Here is a 20299-nt window from a genome sequence, read left to right on the forward strand (position 1 = left end):
ATTTTCCCGTTGGCACAATTTTTAGTGATTGATATATTTGTACGTTGTATGGTGGCACAGTGGTTAGCACTGATGTCTCACAGTGCCAGGGATGTGGGTCAATTCCAGCCTTGATGATTGTGCAGATTTTCTCCTTTGTCTGCATGGGTTTCCTCCCTGGTGTGCAGATTTCCTCCCACAGTCAAAGATGGGCTATGCTAAATTCCCCCTTGGTATCAAAGATGTGTCAGTTAGGTTAAGGGATTATTGGGATGGGACAGGGAAGAGGGCTTGGGTGGAGTGCTCTTTTACAGGATTGGTGCCACAGACTCGATGGGCCGAATGGCCTCCTTCTGCACTGTAGGGTTTCCATGATACTGAGATTCCTTTGTTCCTCTACCCAACTTAGACTTGCACCCTCCAAATAATAAGTGACCCCATCATCTACGCACTAAAATGTTCTATCTCATTATTTTGTGGTGAACTTTATTTGATTATTCTGCAAATTTATTAATGTCCTCCTGTAATTTGCTGCAGTCCTTCTGCAGTATTCATAGAATCATACAATTTACAGTGCAGAAGGGGGCCATCCGGCCCATCGAGTCTGCACCGGCCCTTACAAAGCGCACCCTACTGAAGCTCACATATCTACCCTATCCCAGTAACCACACCTAACCTTTTGGACACTTGAGGGCAATTTAGCATGGCCAATCCACCTAACTCGCACATCTTTGGACTTTGGGAGGAAACCAATGCACACACTGGGAGGACGTGCAGACTCCGCACAGACAGTGACCCAGCCGGGAATCGAGCTGGGACCCTGGAGCTGTGAAGCAAATGTGCTACCCACTATGCTACCGTGTTGCCCACTTGTTTGGTATTGTCATCTATGTATTTCAAAATTATGTTTTTGGCAATGTAACTTGTGAACAGCAGTGGTCCCAGTGCTGATCCTTGTGGAACACTGCTTCCCACCTTCTACCACTCTGAATAACTACCCTTTCCTCCCACTCTGTACTTCGTTTTGAAGCCAGCTAGCAGTCCATTCTGCCACTTGTCCCTTGATTCCACATTCTCTAATCTTATTCATTAATCTGTTTATGGGGCACCATATCGAAGACCATTTGAAAATCCGGATAATTACATCTGCATTACCATTGTCTACTCTCTGGCCACATTCTCTCCTTTGCTAATGATTCCATTTAGTTTCCTGGTTTGCTGTTTGGAAATACTTTTGGTGTAATTGATTCCTTACCCTGCTTGATAATATCAATATTGCTGGATGTCTGGAGATCCCCTTGACTTGGCCCCCACGTTCAAACTAATGTCAAGAGAGGGGAAATCCATAGATATTGGGAGGTCGTGGTGGGTAGCTACCTTTAGAGATCAGCAGCAAGCACATCACTTTGCCGTTGTCTGAAATCTGGGCCAAGATCTGTGAAAGACAGCCATGCAAATCTTTAGCGAAAGTTGAAGAATAGAGGCACTCGGTCTTATGTCAGCCAGTGCATCATTGATTAGAAACATAGAAAATAGAAGCAGGAGGAGGCCATTCAGCCGTTCGAGCTTACTCCACCATTCATTACGATCGTGGTTGATCATCAAGTTCAATACCCTGACCCCACTTACACCCCTCCCCCACCATATCAAAGAAAAGTACAGCACAGGAACAAGCCCTTCAGCACCCCAAACCTGTGCTGATCATGATGCCCTAACTAAAAATAAAACCTTCTGCTTCTCCTTTGATCCCTTTAACCCCAAGAGCTATATCTAATACCTTCTTGAAATCACACAGCGTTTTGGCCTCAACAACTTTCTCTGGTAGCAAATTCCACAGATTCACCACTCTGGGTGAAGAGATTTCTCCTCGCCTCAGTCTGAAAAGGTCCCTTATCTTCAAACTAAGACCATCGGGAACATTCTTTCTGAATCTACCCTGTCTAGTCCTGTTAGAATTTAATAAGCTTCAGAGAGATTCCACCCCCCCCCCCCCCCCCCCCCCCCCCCCCCATATTTTTCTAAACTCCAATGAATATAATCCAAACCGACTTAGTCTCTCCTCATATGACAGTCCCGCCATCCCAGGAATCAACCTGGGAAACCTTTGCTGCACTCCTTCCATAGCAAGAACTTCCCTCCTCAGTTAAGGACATCAAAACTGCACACAATACTCCAGGTGTGGCCTCACATATGCCCTACACAATTGCAGTAAAACATCTGTATTCCTATACTCAAATCCCCTCGCTATGAAGGCTAACTGTCTACTGCCTGCTGTACCTGCGCACTTACTTTCAACGACTGATGCACGAGGATACCAAGGTCTCGCTGAACATACACCTCTCAATTTACACCCATTCAAATAATCTGCATTCTTATTTTTGCTACCGAAGCGGATAACGTCACATTTATCCACATTATACTGCATCTGTCATACATGTGCCCCTCACTCAGCTTGTTCAAATCCCGCTGAAGCATCTCTGCATCCTCCTTGCCGCTGACCCTCCCACCCGACTTAGTATCATCTGCAGATTTGGAGATAATACATTTAGTTCCCTTGTCCAAATCATTAATATGTAATGTGAACAGTTGGTCCTAGCACAGAGCCCTGCGATAGCCCACTAGTCACTGTTTGCCAATCAGTAAAAGGCCCATTAGGATATCAATTGGCATGGTTTCAGGACAAAGCTTTCCTGAGATCACTTCGAAAGAATTAATTAATGGCAGCATTTATTCTCTTATTTTCCATTGTGATCTTGGAGCTGGAGTGTGTGTTGTAGATAAGTGTGTTATTTGATGATAGACACCTGTAGCTAGTAGCTTAATTAGAGCTGCTTGGCCCCTGGGTTAAAACTTTTACCAATCATTGAAAGCAATGCAAATAGATTTTCCTTGAGCCTTGTAATCTGCAAAATGGCACAACTACAATAAGCCCTACTACACATTGGTGACAACTGAAATACAACATACTACTTTCTGAGTACACTTCAAGGTGTTCTATATGTATGCTGCAGCCATCTGAAGAATCACCTGCGGCACTTTTTAACCTTATTAACAGCCATGCCTGGGCGGCACGGTGGCGCAGTGGTTAACACTGCTGCCTCACAGTGCTGATGACCCTGGTTGGATTCCAGCCCTGGGTCACTATCTGCATGGGGTTTGCACATTCTCCCTGTGTCTGCATGGGTTCCACCCCCATAACCCAAAGGGATGTGAAGGATAGGTGGATTGGCCACGCTAAATTGCCCCTTAATTCGAACAAAAATAATTGGGTACACTAAATTTGTTTTGTAAAAAAATTTAACAACCTGCCCTTTAGGCAAAAACAAAAATTTAGTCTGGTATGCTGAGGGTGCGCATATCTTAAACACAATCCTGTCCCCCAGTCTTGTAGGTTAGTTCCCAGATGAACAAGGATGAAATTGACCATAAATTGTTTTCCCTCTTTCTGCTTCCCTGGTGAATTGCCATGACTATTTTGGGAATGTAGTGCAAAGGATTAAAACATCATGAGTCCTATAGCACCGAAAAGGTCCTTCGGCCCATCGTGTCTGTGCCGGTCAAAAACAACCACCTAACTTTTCTAATCCCATTTTCCAGCACTTATCCCATGGTCTTGTATGCCTTGGGATCACAAGTGAACATCTAAATACTTCTTAAATGTTATGAGGGTCTCTGCCTCCCCTAACCTTTCAGGCAGCGAGTTCCAAATTCCCACCACCCTCTTGGGTAAAAATAAAGTTTTCCCTCACATCTCTTCTGAATCTCTTGCCCCGGACTTTAAATCTATGCCCCTGGTCATTGATCCCTCCACCAATGACAAACGTTTCTTCCTGCCTACTCTATCTATACCCCTCATAATTGTACACATCTTAATCATGTCCCCAATTTTCCAAATTTCCTTGGATCCCATGGGTTCCCCATTGACTCATCAGTCTCCCATGTTGGAGTCAAGTTGGTCAGGCATGACTTCCCCTTAACAAAACAATGCTGACTGTTCAAATGAAGATTCATTCTGTTTCTCAAAATTGCAGTGCCCCTGCTATTTCCTCCCTTGCCTCACTGAGCAACCTGGGAAACATTTAATCTGGCCCTGGAAATTTGCCTACTTTTAAGCCTGCCAAACAGCTCAGAACCTCCTCTCTGGGTATGTTAATTTTATTACAGTCCTTCTCCCTAATTTCTGTCCCGACATGTCCCTCTCAAGTGAACACCGTGCAAAGGGTTCTGAATGAATACTACCTACATCTTCTGGCTCCTCACACAAATATATACTGTGGTCCTTAATGTTCCCTACTCTTTCCCTAGTTATCCTTTTACCCTTAATGTACTTGTAAAACAACTTGGCATTTTCCTTTATTTTGCCTGCCAGTATCCTTTCATGGCCTCTTTTTGCTCTCCTAATTGCTGAGTGCATTGGTGAGCCTGTTGGTCCTTTTGTATGTTTGTATACTTCTTAAATTCAGAACATAGCACGAGCAAAAATTACCTTGGGGAGCAAAACATATCTGGGTAGAATGAGCAAATTCAGAAGCATGTATCTTGATAATGGGGTTATGCCAGTAGGACCAGATGTCTCACTGGAGCTCAGATAAAGGAACCAACTATCTAATGAGGATGAAATTTAGCATGGTCGGCAAAATGAAGCAGGTTACTTACTGAGATTCAAGTTCGAGCTGGAGAAAAAAGCTACTACAGGTGTAGTAGGGGAAAGTGAGCTAACTAAATTAATTGATGCTAGTTCCAGTGTTGTTATTTCACTGGTACAGATACAAAATTTGAAATATAAAGCAGCAGTTGGGATAGGAAAAGATAGCAAGTATTTTTCAAGTATACTATTTGTCTGAATTAAGTGCTAAATGAGACCCAACTAGTTTGAAGTAACGTTGCAATGGAACTACAGAAACTGTTGTCGAAAGATCTCTGGAGACCACGAGAAGGCAATTTGAGGTGGCGATAACTCAGGTTATTGCTGAGTAAATGTTGCTTGATAGAACTCTTGGCAATACCCGATGATTGAGAGTAGATTGATGGGGTGGTAATTGGCCTGCTTTTTGTGGACAGGACGTCGCTGAGAGATTTTCCACATTTCCAGAGTAAATGGTGAGGACTTTCAAGACATTCTTCTGACTGTGCCACAACCTTTAGAGAGTCCTGTCTGACAAGCATATATATGGGCAAGTGTTCGGTGTCTTAGACATTGTATGGTATGATTTTGGTGAGTGTGACTGTCAGGCTATTGCGTGACTAGTTGGCAAGTTAGCTCTCAAATGTTTTGCTGCAAATTCCCAGGTGTTGGCAAGGAAGGCTTTGCAGTCAATGGGGCTGGACATGTCTATCTTTTCCGGTGCCTTTTCCAGTTTAATTTTTTGACTTTTCTGCAGTGGTACGGTACAATTGCGTTGGCTAGGGGCAGCACGGTGGCACAGTGGTTAGCATTGCTGCCTACGCCGATGAGAACCCAGGTTCGAGTTCTGGCCCTGGGTCACTGTCCGTGTGGAGTTTGCACATTCTCCCCATGTAGGCGTGGGTTTCACCCCCACAACCCAAAGATGTGTAGGATAGGTGGATTGGCCACGCTAAGCTGCCCCTTAATTGGAAAAAATAATTGGGTACTCTAAATTTATTTTAAAAAAACAATTGAGTTGGCTTACTTGGAGGGCATTTAAGAGTCTGAGTTTGGAGGTACATGTAGACCAGATGGCAAGGTAAGGATGGCAGATTTCCTTGACTAAAGAACATTCGTGAACCAGATCGGTTTTTGTAACAATCTATGATAGTTTCATAGCCACCATTACTTAGCATAGCTTTACTTCCAGATTTATTCATTGAATTTGAATCCATGTCCCCAGAGCATTATCGTAGGGCTCTAGATTACTAGTCCATTGACATGACAACTATGCCACTGCCTCCCACTATCCACCTGGGTAGCTTTATTTAAATGAAACCCTGCAGCTTAAGATCAGTAGTGTCTCTACATCCTGAATGGTCCCTTGCTAATGGACTTGTGCGCACCCTTCGACTACTGGTAAAATAGAGATGTTTATCATTTTGGTCTTGTGTTTGCGTCCATACATGTCTATTGTTATGAAGTGGGAATCCAATCTTTAATCAATTATCCGAAAGGCAAAATGAGCTTTCCTTGTAAATGTAAATTATCTGAGTGCGAAGTATAAGTGTAGATGGTATATCTGGTTTCTTTCATGCTATGCGAGTCGACAGTGTTTTCATTTCAAAATAGTGCTGTGTTCAGCATCATCAATTTTGCGGTTTCCCATAATCCATCAACTAGCATTACAACTTCCGGATGTCGCCCAAAAGGAACTTAATGCATTCTGCATTCGTATTGAATAAATAAACTTTAACCCCAATGAATTAAAGGTTAGTTAACCAGTGCTTGCAGCAATCAGCTGTGCGTTTTGTGCATCTGGCATTAGCTAGTGTTGTTTCACAACATAATTAAACTGCAGCTGTTCTGCATTTCAGTTCTATAGTGATTAGACCTTAGAAGTTTGATTCCTGAATGTATTACTTTGGAGATGCAATTTGTCTGGGATAGATTGTTGCCTAGTAATTGAGACCGTGTACATGGGGGAATTAAAAAATTGGGTTAATGTGGTAATTTGGGAGGTTAAATGTGTTTTGTCTTTGAAATTGACTTTAAAAGATAAATATAAGAGGATGATTTTCAACTTGGGTTGTATTTTCCTATTCAATTGAGAGGTTGGGCATGAAGCTTTAAGATTACACTGATTAAAGGCCGTGCCATGTAGAGCATCTGATCTGACTAGAACTGTAGTCTTTAGGTTTTAATGGGAGTCTGATTGGAAGGTGTAAAGGAATTGCAAGACATTTTCCTCTGGTTGTAATTTGCTAGTCGCAGAACTTAATGTAGTTAAAAGGCTATGTTGGCATTTTACTATTGCTTTAAATGCTTTCTTTAAAAAATTGTTCTCCAAAATTTACTTGTAAATGTCCCTCTACCTCCTTTCAATTCTAAAGGAGTTGGGTGGAAAAGTGCATAACAAATATTTCAATGATTGCCAACAATATCATTCAAGAAGCCTTGTAGTGAGTTAATTTGAGTAATGCTTTATCATTCGCTCCTGAGGTGTGACTAATTGAAATATTACATTGGAAGCAGCTTTTTCTGAACAGAACTTGACCTTCACTTTTCCACTTCTCAATAGCAGCTGAGCAATAATATCAGCTTTAGTGATGCTTTGCTGTGTTGATTTCGTGGAAATGTCAATCAAAATAAGTGCGGAGCAGCACGGTGGCGTAGTGGTTAGCACTGCTGTCTTACGGCGCCGAGGTCCCAGGTTCGATCCCGACTCTGGGTCACTGTCCGTGTGGAGTTTGCACATTCTCCCTGTGTTTGCGTCGGTTTCGTCCCCACAGCCAAAGATGTGCAGGGTAGATGGGTTGGCCACGCTAAATTGCCCCTTAATTGGAAACAATGAATTGGGTGCTCTTTTTTTTTAAATAAGACTGGCCTGACAGCTGAATTAAGCAGGAAGCCATGACTTTCGAATGACTAGCAGTAACGTGGAGCTGCCAGTGTGGTCTAATATCTTGTAATCAATAGAACTTCTCTGGGATACATGGACTCCTCCCTTTCATTGATATTGCAGGAGCAACATGATAAGATCAACTAATAGGACAGGTCTCTGCTGATGTAAAAATATTGTTTTATATAATACACGGGTGTGACCAAATGTTTTTATGAATTTTTAAATAAAAAGCTCTCCCAAAACATTTTTCCCTTTAATTACTTACTGGAATGTACACATTGAGTATTGGTTGTTATGCTAACTTCCAGAGAAACTGTTAACCTTTGAATTTTTATCCTGTTAACTTGTTAAATATCAAAATCTTTTCACCCAGCAGTGATTCTTTTGTTCAAATTTGTGCTACTGAAAGAGAGGCAGTAGAAATCCTGTTTATAATTGTGTTTTAAAGAAAAATGTTGCATGATTCTGAAGGCAAGACATTGGGATATAACTTTGGTTACAGTAAACAATTTTCACAAGTTTTTATGTAATTTGAAGTGGTGGATTCCATTATTTTCTGTTACTGAAATAAAATTATTGAACATTATAGTTTCATGGCTGAAATCAAATATAGCATTTACTTTGCAGGCTAACAGGCAAGTAATTGTCTCTTCTGTATCTTTCGATTTGTTGCGAGTTCTTATAACATCTCTTGGTTTTGAGAGAAATAGGTTATCAAGCATGTTTAATGATCCATTTTAGACATGGTGCAGTATTTTGGAATGGTTAAACTTGACAAGAATTTAGATTTCAAGAAAAGTGATATACTGGGATACAGGCTACTTCATGTTGCCAGGTTACACATGAGCTTAATGAAAACTAAGAAGGGTATTTTGATATAGATTTGTAAAGGCTTGAAGAAATTCAGTTTGATTTATTTGTGAAATTGGTGTATGAAAGAAGAAATGCATTGAATATTAGATTTATGGGATATCAGGTGTTTGGCAAAGTTTGAAAATTGAGACATTGTATTCAGATGAATGTAGCTGCTTGAATGGAAAAAAAATATGAGGATAAAAGGGAGAGTGCACAAATGAATAAGCATAGGTTGATTAAAGCAGTGGTCTGAAAGGCAGATTGTTGCGGAAAGATGTGGGGCAAATTGTGAAAGGCAAGATTCCTAACCAGATGGAACTTCATAGAGACCTAGGTGCATTAGATGGTAGGTATAAATACATATATAGTTTGAACATTCTAAGATTCCATAGCGAGACACAAGAAATATGTTTTCACAAGAATGAGATGACTGCTCGTCAACCCTTTATTATTTGTCCAGCTGGAAAACCTATTACATAATTTAAATAGTTGCTTGGTAGTACAGAACTTGAGTATTGGGACAGAAGGGGGAGACATGCTATCAAAGTTTTTGTTTGCACTCAGGGGAGGTGCAGGAGTGCTACATTTCAAAGGGAACAATTTATATTGCACAAAAAATGTGCTGATTGGGCGACTTGTGGGCTCTGGTTGAGATGTTACAACGGCAAATGCACCAGGGAGCTTTGTCCCCAAATGGACGTTTTTAATTCTTAAAAAGATACATTGCCTGACATTTTGCTTGTCAAGGACAGTCCCTGCACATGAATATATGTAGCTTCTATCAGGTGTAAGTGAGTGACATTGCAAGACTAGTGAATAATCTTAAAGTGGTTGTTAATGGTTCTCTTGGCACACTTGGGATTGTTCAGATAATGGTGCCCAATTGGAAATCACATCTAACGATAGACATCATGTTCTGAATTTTGTCAGCCTATTTGTTGAGGGGCATGCTGTTTGATATGATTTATCAGTCATTGGGACGTACATCTGTGTCTGGCAAAGCACTGGCTCTGAAATTCATAGATCATTGCTCCTAGTGTAGTAACAGGTAAAGCTAGTTGTTTAATGCTGCTACTATGCAGTGGAACACCAATGGTGTTTTCCACTAACAGGATGCTGCTGTCAAGCTAAAAAAGACAAGTAATGTGGTATATGAATTTCTGTGCTGGTGCAATGCTCGGTTTTGGATCACATGTCCCAATGACTGGCAGATCCTATCAAGCAGCAGGTCCTTTCCGCTGTTCACAATGGACAGAGTACTATTGTACTCAACCAACTTGTGCTTGCAAAACTCAGAATATATTGTCTAATTTTAGACCTGATTCCACAATTGGACACCATTTGCTGAATAATCCAGAGTATCCTAAGAATTGCACAAACTAACTTAACATTATTAGTCAGGATCGCAACATAGCTTATTATGCTTGCTGGAAGCTACATATATCTATATGGTGGATAATGGCTCCCTGATGCATTGGCCGTAGTGCTGTCTTAACTAATCAGAGTGAACTTGCCAACTAATTGTACCCCATTTCTCAGGCAATATAAATTGTTTCTTTTGAAATTTTGCATTCTTGTATCTGTCCAGGTGAGTGCAAGACTAAAGGTTTTAACAGTCTTGACATTTTTTTTCAGCAGTATTTGAATTATTCAACTTTTCCTTCCATTATCCTACTTGGAAATCCAGTCCATGTGCAGCTCACTGTGTTTCGAAGAACTTGCTGACATTGCCCAGATATTTCCCACTTCCCCATTTGAACCTACATCTTCTAGCCTTTTCTCACATTTAGCTTGAACTAACTTTTTTAATCTACCTTTTTTCCACACTAGGATTGAAATTTAAGTGAAAGTTAAAGAGATTTTACAAGGGGTAAAAAATTATTTCCCCTTGTTGAATCCGTAATACAGGACTACACAAGATCTTCACAAGGACAAAAGGGGGACGTAACAGGAAATTGTTTGACCGATATTAGAACATGAAGTTCTTTGTTAAAAGTGGTTAGCAGGAAGCGACCACAACAGTTAAATGGATTTGGATAGGTGTTGTCTTGTACTTCTACCGAACATGCAAACAAATGGACATACTGCATTGAAATGGGATTCAAATAGTTAGTGTAGTACAGCCAGCCCAATAAGCCAGGTGATTGCCTTTAATGCTGCAGTTTTGTGAATATATTGTTGACTATATTCGTGTCTATACCTGCTGTCATCCTGAACTGGAAAGTTTTGCTGACTGTTCAATTTCTACTCTCTTCCTTGCCTTCCAGCTGGTCCTTCTCCACTTATCCCTGCCTTGATTTCTCTTCATTTAGGGACAGGCTATCAACCAAATATCCCTATACACCCACAGATTCCCGCATCTGCCTTGACTACACTTCCCACATCCTGTCTGCTGTAAAAACTTTGTTTCATTTTCACAGTTTCTCAGTCTTCGCCACATCTGTTCAGACAATGCAACCTTCCAATCTAGCCTTCTAGATATTTCTTCCTGCAAAGATTTCCTCCATGTTTGGCAGGCTCTCAGCCTTCCCACCCCTTGCAGAACCATGCTGGGGTTCCCTTTATCTTCATCTTTCACACCAACCAGCCTCTATATTAAACAAATTATTTTCTGCCATTTCCATCAGGGTGCCACCATCAAATAATCTTCTCCTTTCCTTCCCTTTCAGTATTCTGTAAAGCTTTCCCTCCAGGATACCTGGATCCACTGCTCATTCACTTCCAACAGCCTGACCTTTCCCATCTGACCCTTTTCATACAAGCAAAGGAAATGCAACACCTGTGCTTTTACCACCTCCCTTTCACCATCCAAGGCTCTAAAAACATCTTCCGGAAAAGTGATTTATTTGTGCTACTTTTCATTTGGTGTACTGTATTCATTGCTCAGGATGTGTTGTCTACATTGTGAAGACCACACACAGGCTGGGTGACTACTTTGCAGAACATCTGGTTGCGTCCACTAGCATGACTCCCGAGTTCCCAGACATCTGTTATTTTAATTCTCCACCTTGCTGTCACTCTGGCCTTTCCGTCCTTGGCCTGTTCCAGTAATAGCTTAGCCCAAGTTGGCTAGAAACAATATCACCTATTTTAACTGGTTGCATTAACAGCCCCGCGACTTAATATTGAGTTCATCAATTTTAAATCATAATCTCTGTCTCCAGTTTATTTTGTTTTACTTTCCTTGCTGGGTTAGATTTTCTTTCTCTCTTTTTTCCTTGATTTGCTTTCAGATGGAAGCTATTCAGGATTCTACCATTTGCACCACCTCTAGACACCCATTTATTTCTTTACTTGGCCCTTTACCGTTGTCTATGATCTGGAACCATAAAACCTTCTAGAGTTTAATCCCTCCTGTACTCCACTTTTATCGCAGAACTTCACTTCCATTCTCCTTTCCAGCCTCCACACCCCACTTTCACTTGCTCAGAACCTATTATATTTCTAGCTTTTAGCAGTCTGAGGAAAGACCGCAGATCTCAAATGTTAACTCTTTACTTCCTCATCATGCTGCAGATCTGCTGAGAATTTTCGTTTTCTATAGTCTGTTCTGTGACCAGCTGGTGACCCGCTTAAATTCTTGAGGCTGCTTTTTTGTTTTCTGCTATATATGTCTATATATGAATGCCACAGGTACTAAAATACTGGCCTCTAAAATAGAAGTGTTTTTTGACAAATGGTCAGATTCATTTTTTTCTCTTTGATAAATATTGAGTGATAGTGCAAACCCAGTCAAGATTTGTTTTTCTCAGGCAGCACGGTGGTGCAGTGGGTAGCATTGCTACCTCACGGTGCCGAGGTCCCAGGTTCGATCCAGGCTCTGGGTCTTTGGAGTTTGCACCTTCTCCCCGTGTTTGCGTGGGTTTCGCCCCCACAACCCAAAGCTGTGCAAGGTCGGTAGATTGGCCATGATAAATTGTCCCTTAATTAGAAAAAATTAATTGGGTACTCTAAATTAAAAAAAAAAGATTTGTTTTTCTTGGTCACCCGTGACTTTTTTCTGATTTTCCAAATGCACCAACTATGACTGAAAAGTGCTGCGACTGCCAATAGCTTTTCTTTTTGACCCCCCCCCCCACCCCCTCCCCCATATGCACACTTGAGAATAGAACATAGAAAATACAGCACAGAACAGGCCCTTCGGCCCACGATGTTGTGCCGAACCATTGTCCTAGATTAATCATAGATTATCATTGAATTTACAGTGCAGAAGGAGGCCATTCGGCCCTTTGAGTCTGCACCGGCTCCTGGAAAGAGCACCCTACCCAAACTCAACACCTCCACCCAACACCAAGGGCAATTTTGGACATTAAGGGCAATTTATCATTGGCCAATTCACCTAACCTGCACATCTTTGGACTGTGGGAGGAAACCGGAGCACCCGGAGGAAACCCATGCAGACACGGGGGGACGTGCAGACTCCGCACAGACAGTGACCCAAGCCGGAATCAAACCTGGAACCCTGGAGCTGTGAAGCAATTGTGCTATCCACAATGCTACCGTGCTGCCCTTAAGAACAAATAAATCTACACTATATCATTTTACCGTAATCCATGTACCTATCCAATAGCTGCTTGAAGGTCCCTAATGTTTCCAACTCAACTACTTCCTCAGGCAGTGCATTCCATGCCCCCACTACTCTCTGGGTAAAGAACCTACCTCTGATATCCCTCCTATATCTTCCACCTTTCACCTTAAATTTATGTCCCCTTGTAATGGTTTGTTCCACCCGGGGAAGAAGTCTCTGACTGTCTACTCTATCTATTCCCCTGATCATCTTATAAACCTCTATCAAGTCGCCCCTCATCCTTCTCCGTTCTAATGAGAAAAGGCCTAGCACCCTCAACCTTTCCTCGTAAGACCTACTCTCCATTCCAGGCAACATCCTGGTAAATCTTCTTTGCACCTTTTCCAAAGCTTCCACATCCTTCCTAAAATGAGGCGACCAGAACGGTACACAGTACTCCAAATGTGGCCTTACCAAAGCTTTGTACAGCTGCATCATCACCTCACGGCTCTTAAATTCAATCCCTCTGTTGGGAGCACACCATAGGCCTTCTTCACAGCTCTATCCACTTGAGTGGCAACTTTCAAAGATGTATGAACATAGACCCCAAGATCTCTCTGCTCCTCCACATTGCCAAGAACTCTACCGTTAACCCTGTATTCCGCATTCATATTTGTCCTTCCAAAATGGACAACCTCACACTTTTCAGGGTTAAACTCCATCTGCCACTTCTCAGCCCAGCTCTGCATCCTATCTATGTCTCTTTGCAGCCGACAACAGCCCTCCTTACTATCCACAACTCCACCAATCTCCGTATCGTCTGCAAATTTACTGACCCACCCTTCAACTCCTTCATCCAAGTCATTAATGAAAATCACAAACAGCAGAGGACCCAGAACTGATCCCTGCGGTACGCCACTGGTAACTGGGATCCAGGCTGAATATTTGCCATCCACCACCACTCTCTGACTTCTATCGGTTAGCCAGTTCGTTATCCAACTGGCCAAATTTCCCACTATCCCATTACTTTCTGCATAAGCCTACCATGGGGAACCTTATCAAATGCCTTACTAAAATCCATGTACACTACATCCACTGCTTTACCTTCATCCACATGCTTGGTCACCTCCTCAAAGAATTCAATAAGACTTGTAAGGCAAGACCTACCCCTCACAAATCTGTGCTGACTATCCCTAATCAAGCAGTGTCTTTCCAGGTGCTCAGAAATCCTATCCTTCAGTACCCTTTCCATTACTTTGCCTACCACCGAAGTAAGACTAACTGGCCTGTAATTCCCAGGGAAATCCCTAGTCCCTTTTTTGAACAGGGGCACAACATTCGCCACTCTCCAATCCCCTGGTACCACCCCTGTTGACAGTGAGGACGAAAAGATCATTGCCAACGGCTCTGCAATTTCATCTCTTGCTTCCCATAGAATCCTTGGATATATCCCGTCAGGCCCGGGGGACTTGTCTATCCTCAAGTTTTTCAAAATGCCCAACACATCTTCCTTCCTAACAAGTATTTCCTCAAGCTTACCAATCTGTTTCACACTGTCCTCTCCAACAATATCGCCCCTCTCATTTGTAAATACAGAAGAAAAGTACTTGTTCAAGACCTCTCCTATCTCTTCAGACTCAATACACAATCTCCCGCTACTGTCCTTGATCGGACCTACCCTCGCTCTAGTCATTCTCCTATTTCTCACATGTGTAAAAGGCCTTGGGGTTTTCCTTGATCCTACCCGCCAAAGATTGTTCATGCCCTCTCTTAGCTCTCCTAATCCCTTTCTTCAGTTCCCTCCTGGCTATCTTGTATCCCCCCAATGCCCTGTCTGAACCTTGTTTCCTCAGCCTTACATAAGTCTCCTTTTTCCTCTTAACAAGACATTCAACCTCTCTTGTCAACCATGGTTCCCTCACTCGACCATCTCTTCCCTGCCTGACAGGGACATACATATCAAGGACACGTAGCACCTGTTCCTTGAACAAGTTCCACATTTCACTTGTGTCCTTCCCTGCCAGCCTATGTTCCCACCTTATGCACTTCAATTCTTGTCTGACAACATCGTATTTACCCTTCCCCCAATTGTAAACCTTGTCCTGTTGCACGTACCTATCCCTCTCCATTACTAAAGTGAAAGTCACAGAATTATGGTCACTATCTCCAAAATGCTCCCCCACTAACAAATCTATCACTTGCCCTGGTTCATTACCCAGTACTAAATCCAATATTGCCCCTCCTCTGGTCGGGCAATCTACATACTGTGTTAGAAAAGCTTCCTGGACACACTGCACAAACACCACCCCATCCAAACTATTTGATCTAAAGAGTTTCCACTCAATATTTGGGAAGTTAAAGTCGCCCATGACTACTACCCTATGACTTCTGCACCTTTCCAAAATCTGTTTCCCAATCTGTTCCTCCACATCTCTGCTACTATTGGGGGGCCTATAGAAAACTCCTAACAAGGTGACTGCTCCTTTCCTATTTCTGACTTCAACCCATACTACCTCAATAGGGTGATACTCCTCGAACTGCCTTTCTGCAGCTGTTATACTATCTCTAATTAATAATGCCACCCACCCACCTCTTTTACCACCCTCCCTTATCTTATTGAAACATCTATAACCAGGGACCTCCAACAACCATTTCTGCCCCTCTTCTATCCAAGTTTCCGTGATGGCCACCACATCGTAGTCCCAAGTACCGATCCATGCCTTAAGTTCACCCACCTTATTCCTGATGCTTCTTGCGTTGAAGTATACACACTTCAACCCAGCTCCGTGCCTGCAAGTACTCTCCTTTGTCAGTGTTCCCTTCCCCACTGCCTCATTACACGCTTTGGCGTCCTGAATAGCGGCTACCTTAGTTGCTGGACTACAAATCCGGTTCCCATTCCCCTGCCAAATTAGTTTAAACCCTCCCGAAGAGTACTAGAAAACCTCCCTCCCAGGATATTGGTGCCCCTCTGGTTCAGATGCAACCCGTCCTGCTTGTACAGGTCCCACCTTCCCCAGAAGGCGCTCCAATTATCCAAATACCTGAAGCCCTCCCTCCTACACCATTCCTGCAGCCACGTGTTCAACTGCACTCTCTCCCTATTCCTAGCCTCGCTAGAATGATGATTATGATCCCACAAAGGTGAATAACACCGCTGCAACAATTGTGCTATTATTCTGACCCAAGATTAAAACTTCAACTGGAATTCTTGAATAAGTTTAATTCCTGAAGAACCTCTGCATTTCATTTTTATGAATGTAAGCCTTCATCAAAAGGATGTTTCATTTACAAAAAGTATTTCAAATTGCAGGTACTGGGAAATGGTACAGAAATGTAGATTATTATCGAATGGATGGTTCTACGAGTGCGCAGACAAGAAAAAAATGGGCTGAAGAGTTCAATGATGTGACTAATGTTAGGTAATGTATGCCAAAATGAATGTGAAGCCTTTGCTATCTATTAAAAATCTGCGAAACTCTAGCGCGCGGTCACAAATGCCCAAATTTACTGTGAAATGAAAAGGTGAAGGTTTTTACTCTCTTTCAGAAGTAATTTGGAATTAGTGCCATGTGTATAGGTAATGTTGGCTGATGTAAGATAGTATTAAACTTGTGCATGATTTGAACAGTTTGGAAAATGCACACAGTTCAAGTAATCCTGATATTAATTCAAAGGTGCTGCAGAAAACGACGTGCAACACAGAAATTAATTTAGCATGTAACCAATTTGCACTTGTGATTTTTAGCTTGTCCATATATCGTTTGAGTAAACAATTTGCAATGCATTAGTTTATCCTGCCCTTGATTTTATGTTCACAATAGCAGCGAACACTGAAATTCACCACCACTGTTGAAGGCCTCAACAGCAGCACCACTAAGTGCCCATTTGCATTCTAATTGGAAGCTGAGAGTGAATGGCTCCAGGAGCCCATATTGATGTTTCTGCTGGGGTCTGTCACAAGTGAACTTACGCTGCCTACTCAGCACCTGCATCAATTTTTGCATGAAACTTTTTATTTAGTGATGCTCTGAGCTGGTGTATAGCATGCTCACAAGTGCAGCCTTTTATGTTCAATATAAGTGTGAAAACACTCACTTTCTTCTGGCACCCTGGCTCCTATTCTGCCAGTTTCACCAGCACAATCCATCCCCTTCATTCCCCACGGCACCTCTGGCTCTGCGTACCTGGCTCCACTCCACCCAGGCTCATCAGTCCCACTGATGTCGGAAACAACATAAATGTGGAGTAGGAGAAGAATGGAGCCAGAGTGATGGTTTGGGGGAAGGAGAGGTTGTGTGCTGTGGGTCTGCAATTGAAAGCATCTCAACAAATAAAATTAAAAACATTAAAACCCACCTACCTGTGAATGACCTGGAGACAGACCTCAAGGATCTTGTCTTCAACTTGTGACATCAACGGCAGCGTGACGTGGCAGTGGGTTTGCCCTGTTGCCTCACGGCGCCGAGGTCCCAGGTTCGATCCTGGCTCTGGGTCACTGTCCGTGTGGAGTTTGCACATTCTCCCCGTGTTTGCGTGGGTTTCGCCCCCACAACCCAAAGATGTGCAGGCTAGGTGGATTGGCCACGCTAAATTGCCCCTTAATTGGGAAAAATGAATTGGGTACTCTTAAAAAAATTTTTTAAAGGCAGCTTGACTTCACTGGCAATTTCACAGAATTTACAGTGCAGAAGGAGGCCATTTGGCCCATCGAGTCTGCACCGGCTCTTGGAAAGAGCATCCTACCCAAGGTCAACACCTCCACCCTATCCCCATAACCCAGTAACCCCACCCAACACTAAGGGCAATTTTGGACACTAAGGGCAATTTATCATGGCCAATCCACCTAACCTGCACATCTTTGGACTGTGGGAGGAAACCGGAGCACCCGGAGGAAACCCATGCACACACTGGGAGGATGTGCAGACTCCGCACAGACAGTGACCCAAGCCGGAATCGAACCTGCGAACCTGTGAAGCACTTGTGCTATCCACAATGCTACCGTGCTCCCCCAATTTGCTTACTGGCCCTGTCCTGTCTGTTTGTCATTGGACCCACACTGCAGCTGAGAGAGTAAGGTACTGCTACCGCTTAAAGAAAAGGTAGGGTCATGGTTTTTCCAGCGGTCAGCAGTGTATGCCTCTCCTTTGCCACGATTGCAAGATCAGGGCAAGCGTGTTTAGCCTGGACAGTTCTGCAGACTAACAGAATAATGTTCCCAGTGTGTGCCATATAAATAATCCCAATCAACTCTTTGTACATTGTAGCAATTATGGCCTGGATTTTGCAGTCAGTGGAAGAATGATAGATTGATTCCTTATTGAGGAACGCAGAGACTAAACAAAATTATTAGTTAGAATATTTAACTCTATCTAAGAAAAATGGGAGGGGAGGAGAGACCCAGAGACAATGTTTTAAAACTTACATTTTAAATTTACAACAAAAATTAAACTGAAAGAATAAGACACCGCTCTTGTAAAAGTAAGTTTTCAGTGCCAGCAATTGTTAGGTACTAATTATGACTTGCTACACTTAATTCTGAATACCTCTGATGCTGAGAATCTGAAATAAAAACCGAAAATGCTGGAAACACTCAGGCAGCATCTGTGAGAAACAAGAGATTTGATGTTAAATGTTCTGACAAAGTCATTGATTTGAAATGTTCACTTTCTCTCTCCACTGATGCTGCCTTAGTATTTCCCATCATTTTCCGTTCATTGTGTTTTGCATTTATGTTTTCAATCTAACAGAATGCATGGGATTTTTCATGTACTTAACTGCAGGGTAATCATATTATTGCAGGGGAACCATATTTCTCCCTACCCCTTTTTTTTTTTTAAACTCCTTCCTCTCGTTGCTGTAGCTTATCGTGTTTGGACAATTATTTCTTACAGAGGCCGTCTGTTCATCATTTCCACCAAAGCGGGATCTCTGGGAATTAACCTGGTAGCAGCCAACCGTGTTATCATTTTTGATGCCTCCTGGAATCCTTCCTATGATATCCAGAGCATCTTTCGTGTTTACCGCTTTGGACAGATAAAGCCAGTCTTTGTCTACAGGTTCTTGGCTCAGGTAAAAACCATCTTCCCCTTTATAACCTAATATAGATACTGATCTGTGTGTGTGGTGTGTATGTGAGCACAATATTGCATGCAAATTCTAGAAGAAAATAATGAACAATGCACTTGAATGACTTTTATTCTTTCCATTTATGGTCTATTGGGTGCTATCGTCTGTCTTTTCATTTCATGTTTTAAATTACTGTGAAGCTTTCCATTGTCTGAAGGCCTTTCAACGGCTCTCCAAATTTTCCCATCCTGCCCGTGACGATGGCAGTCTATGCCGGGGCTGGGAAATTCCGGCAATGATTACTGTTCCTTTCTTGCTTAAAACTAATGTACCCCCCAAAAAATGGAGGGTAATCCATTTTTGGTCTTGCCTTCTGGGCTTGTTAAGCAAACCATGTGGATGCAGTTTTGTTTTCGGTTATAACAAAATGTCCTCGTCTCTGTTGTCTTATCTGGAAGATTATTCCAAACAGTGAACACTTTTCAGGTTTAAAAAGGACACTTCATGTTTGCAAGTTATTTTTCACACACTTGCAGACGTTTTCCTCTGGTTCCAGGCACCTGAACCAAAATGGGACCAGTGTCCTTGAGGGGAGTTTTGCTAGTGATGCTGGGGAGGGTTTAAACTAATTTGGCAGGGGCCTGGGATCCTAAGAGCGGTTCAGCAGGGATAGATGCGCAGCAAAAATTAGAAGAGACGTCAAGACAGTCAGGAAGGCATAGGATTTCTGGACCAGTGAAGTCACATGGCAGTTTGGCAAGATTGGATTGTATTTGTTTTAATGCAGAGTCTGACAAATAAGGCAGATGAATTGAGGGCACAAATTATGGCTGTGACCGAGAGAGACATGGTTGAGAGAGGGACAAGATTGGTAGCACAATATTCCTGAATACAGGATTTTCAGGGAGATGGAGAAGGTAAAACGGAGAGAGTGTCGTAATTTTGATCAGGGAATCAATTATAGCAGTATGAACGGACAACATCTTAGAAGCTTCTTCAACTGAAGCCATATGGGTGGAACTTTTAAACCAAAAAGGAGAAATCACATTGCTGGGAGTGTTCTGTAGGCCCTTAATTGTCCGAGAGAAATAGAGCCGATCTGTAGCCAAATTTCAGAGAAGTGTAAAAGTAATAGGGTAGTGATAGTGGGAGATTTCAACTTGCCCAATATTAACTGGGGTAGCCATAGTGTGAAAGGTTTAGAGGGAGCGGAGTTCCAGGAGAACCTTTTAAGCCGATACGCAGAAAACCTAGAAGAGAGAGGGCAGTCAGGGACATAATTTTCGTCAACAAAGCTTGGCATGTGATTGAAGTATCAGTGGGACAGCATTTTTTTTTTTACATTTAAAGCACCCAATTATTATTTTTTCCAATTAAG

At 42.4% G+C, this 20299-nt stretch overlaps 1 protein-coding gene across 7 annotated transcripts in view; it reads left to right on the plus strand.

The window, feature by feature from the left end:
- atrx (ATRX chromatin remodeler) overlaps window positions 1-20299 on the plus strand; it is a 285402-nt gene that overhangs the window by 189165 nt on the left and 75938 nt on the right. For all 7 annotated transcript variants that reach the window (XM_072505740.1, XM_072505742.1, XM_072505738.1 and 4 more), the window contains 2 exons: window positions 16166-16274; window positions 18747-18924. In XM_072505740.1, coding sequence (XP_072361841.1) covers window positions 16166-16274; window positions 18747-18924 — 287 coding nt within the window. The remainder of the gene's footprint in view (window positions 1-16165; window positions 16275-18746; window positions 18925-20299) is intronic.

Source organism: Scyliorhinus torazame, chromosome 5, assembly GCF_047496885.1.
Source record: "Scyliorhinus torazame isolate Kashiwa2021f chromosome 5, sScyTor2.1, whole genome shotgun sequence".
Classification (NCBI taxonomy): Eukaryota; Metazoa; Chordata; class Chondrichthyes; order Carcharhiniformes; family Scyliorhinidae; genus Scyliorhinus; species Scyliorhinus torazame.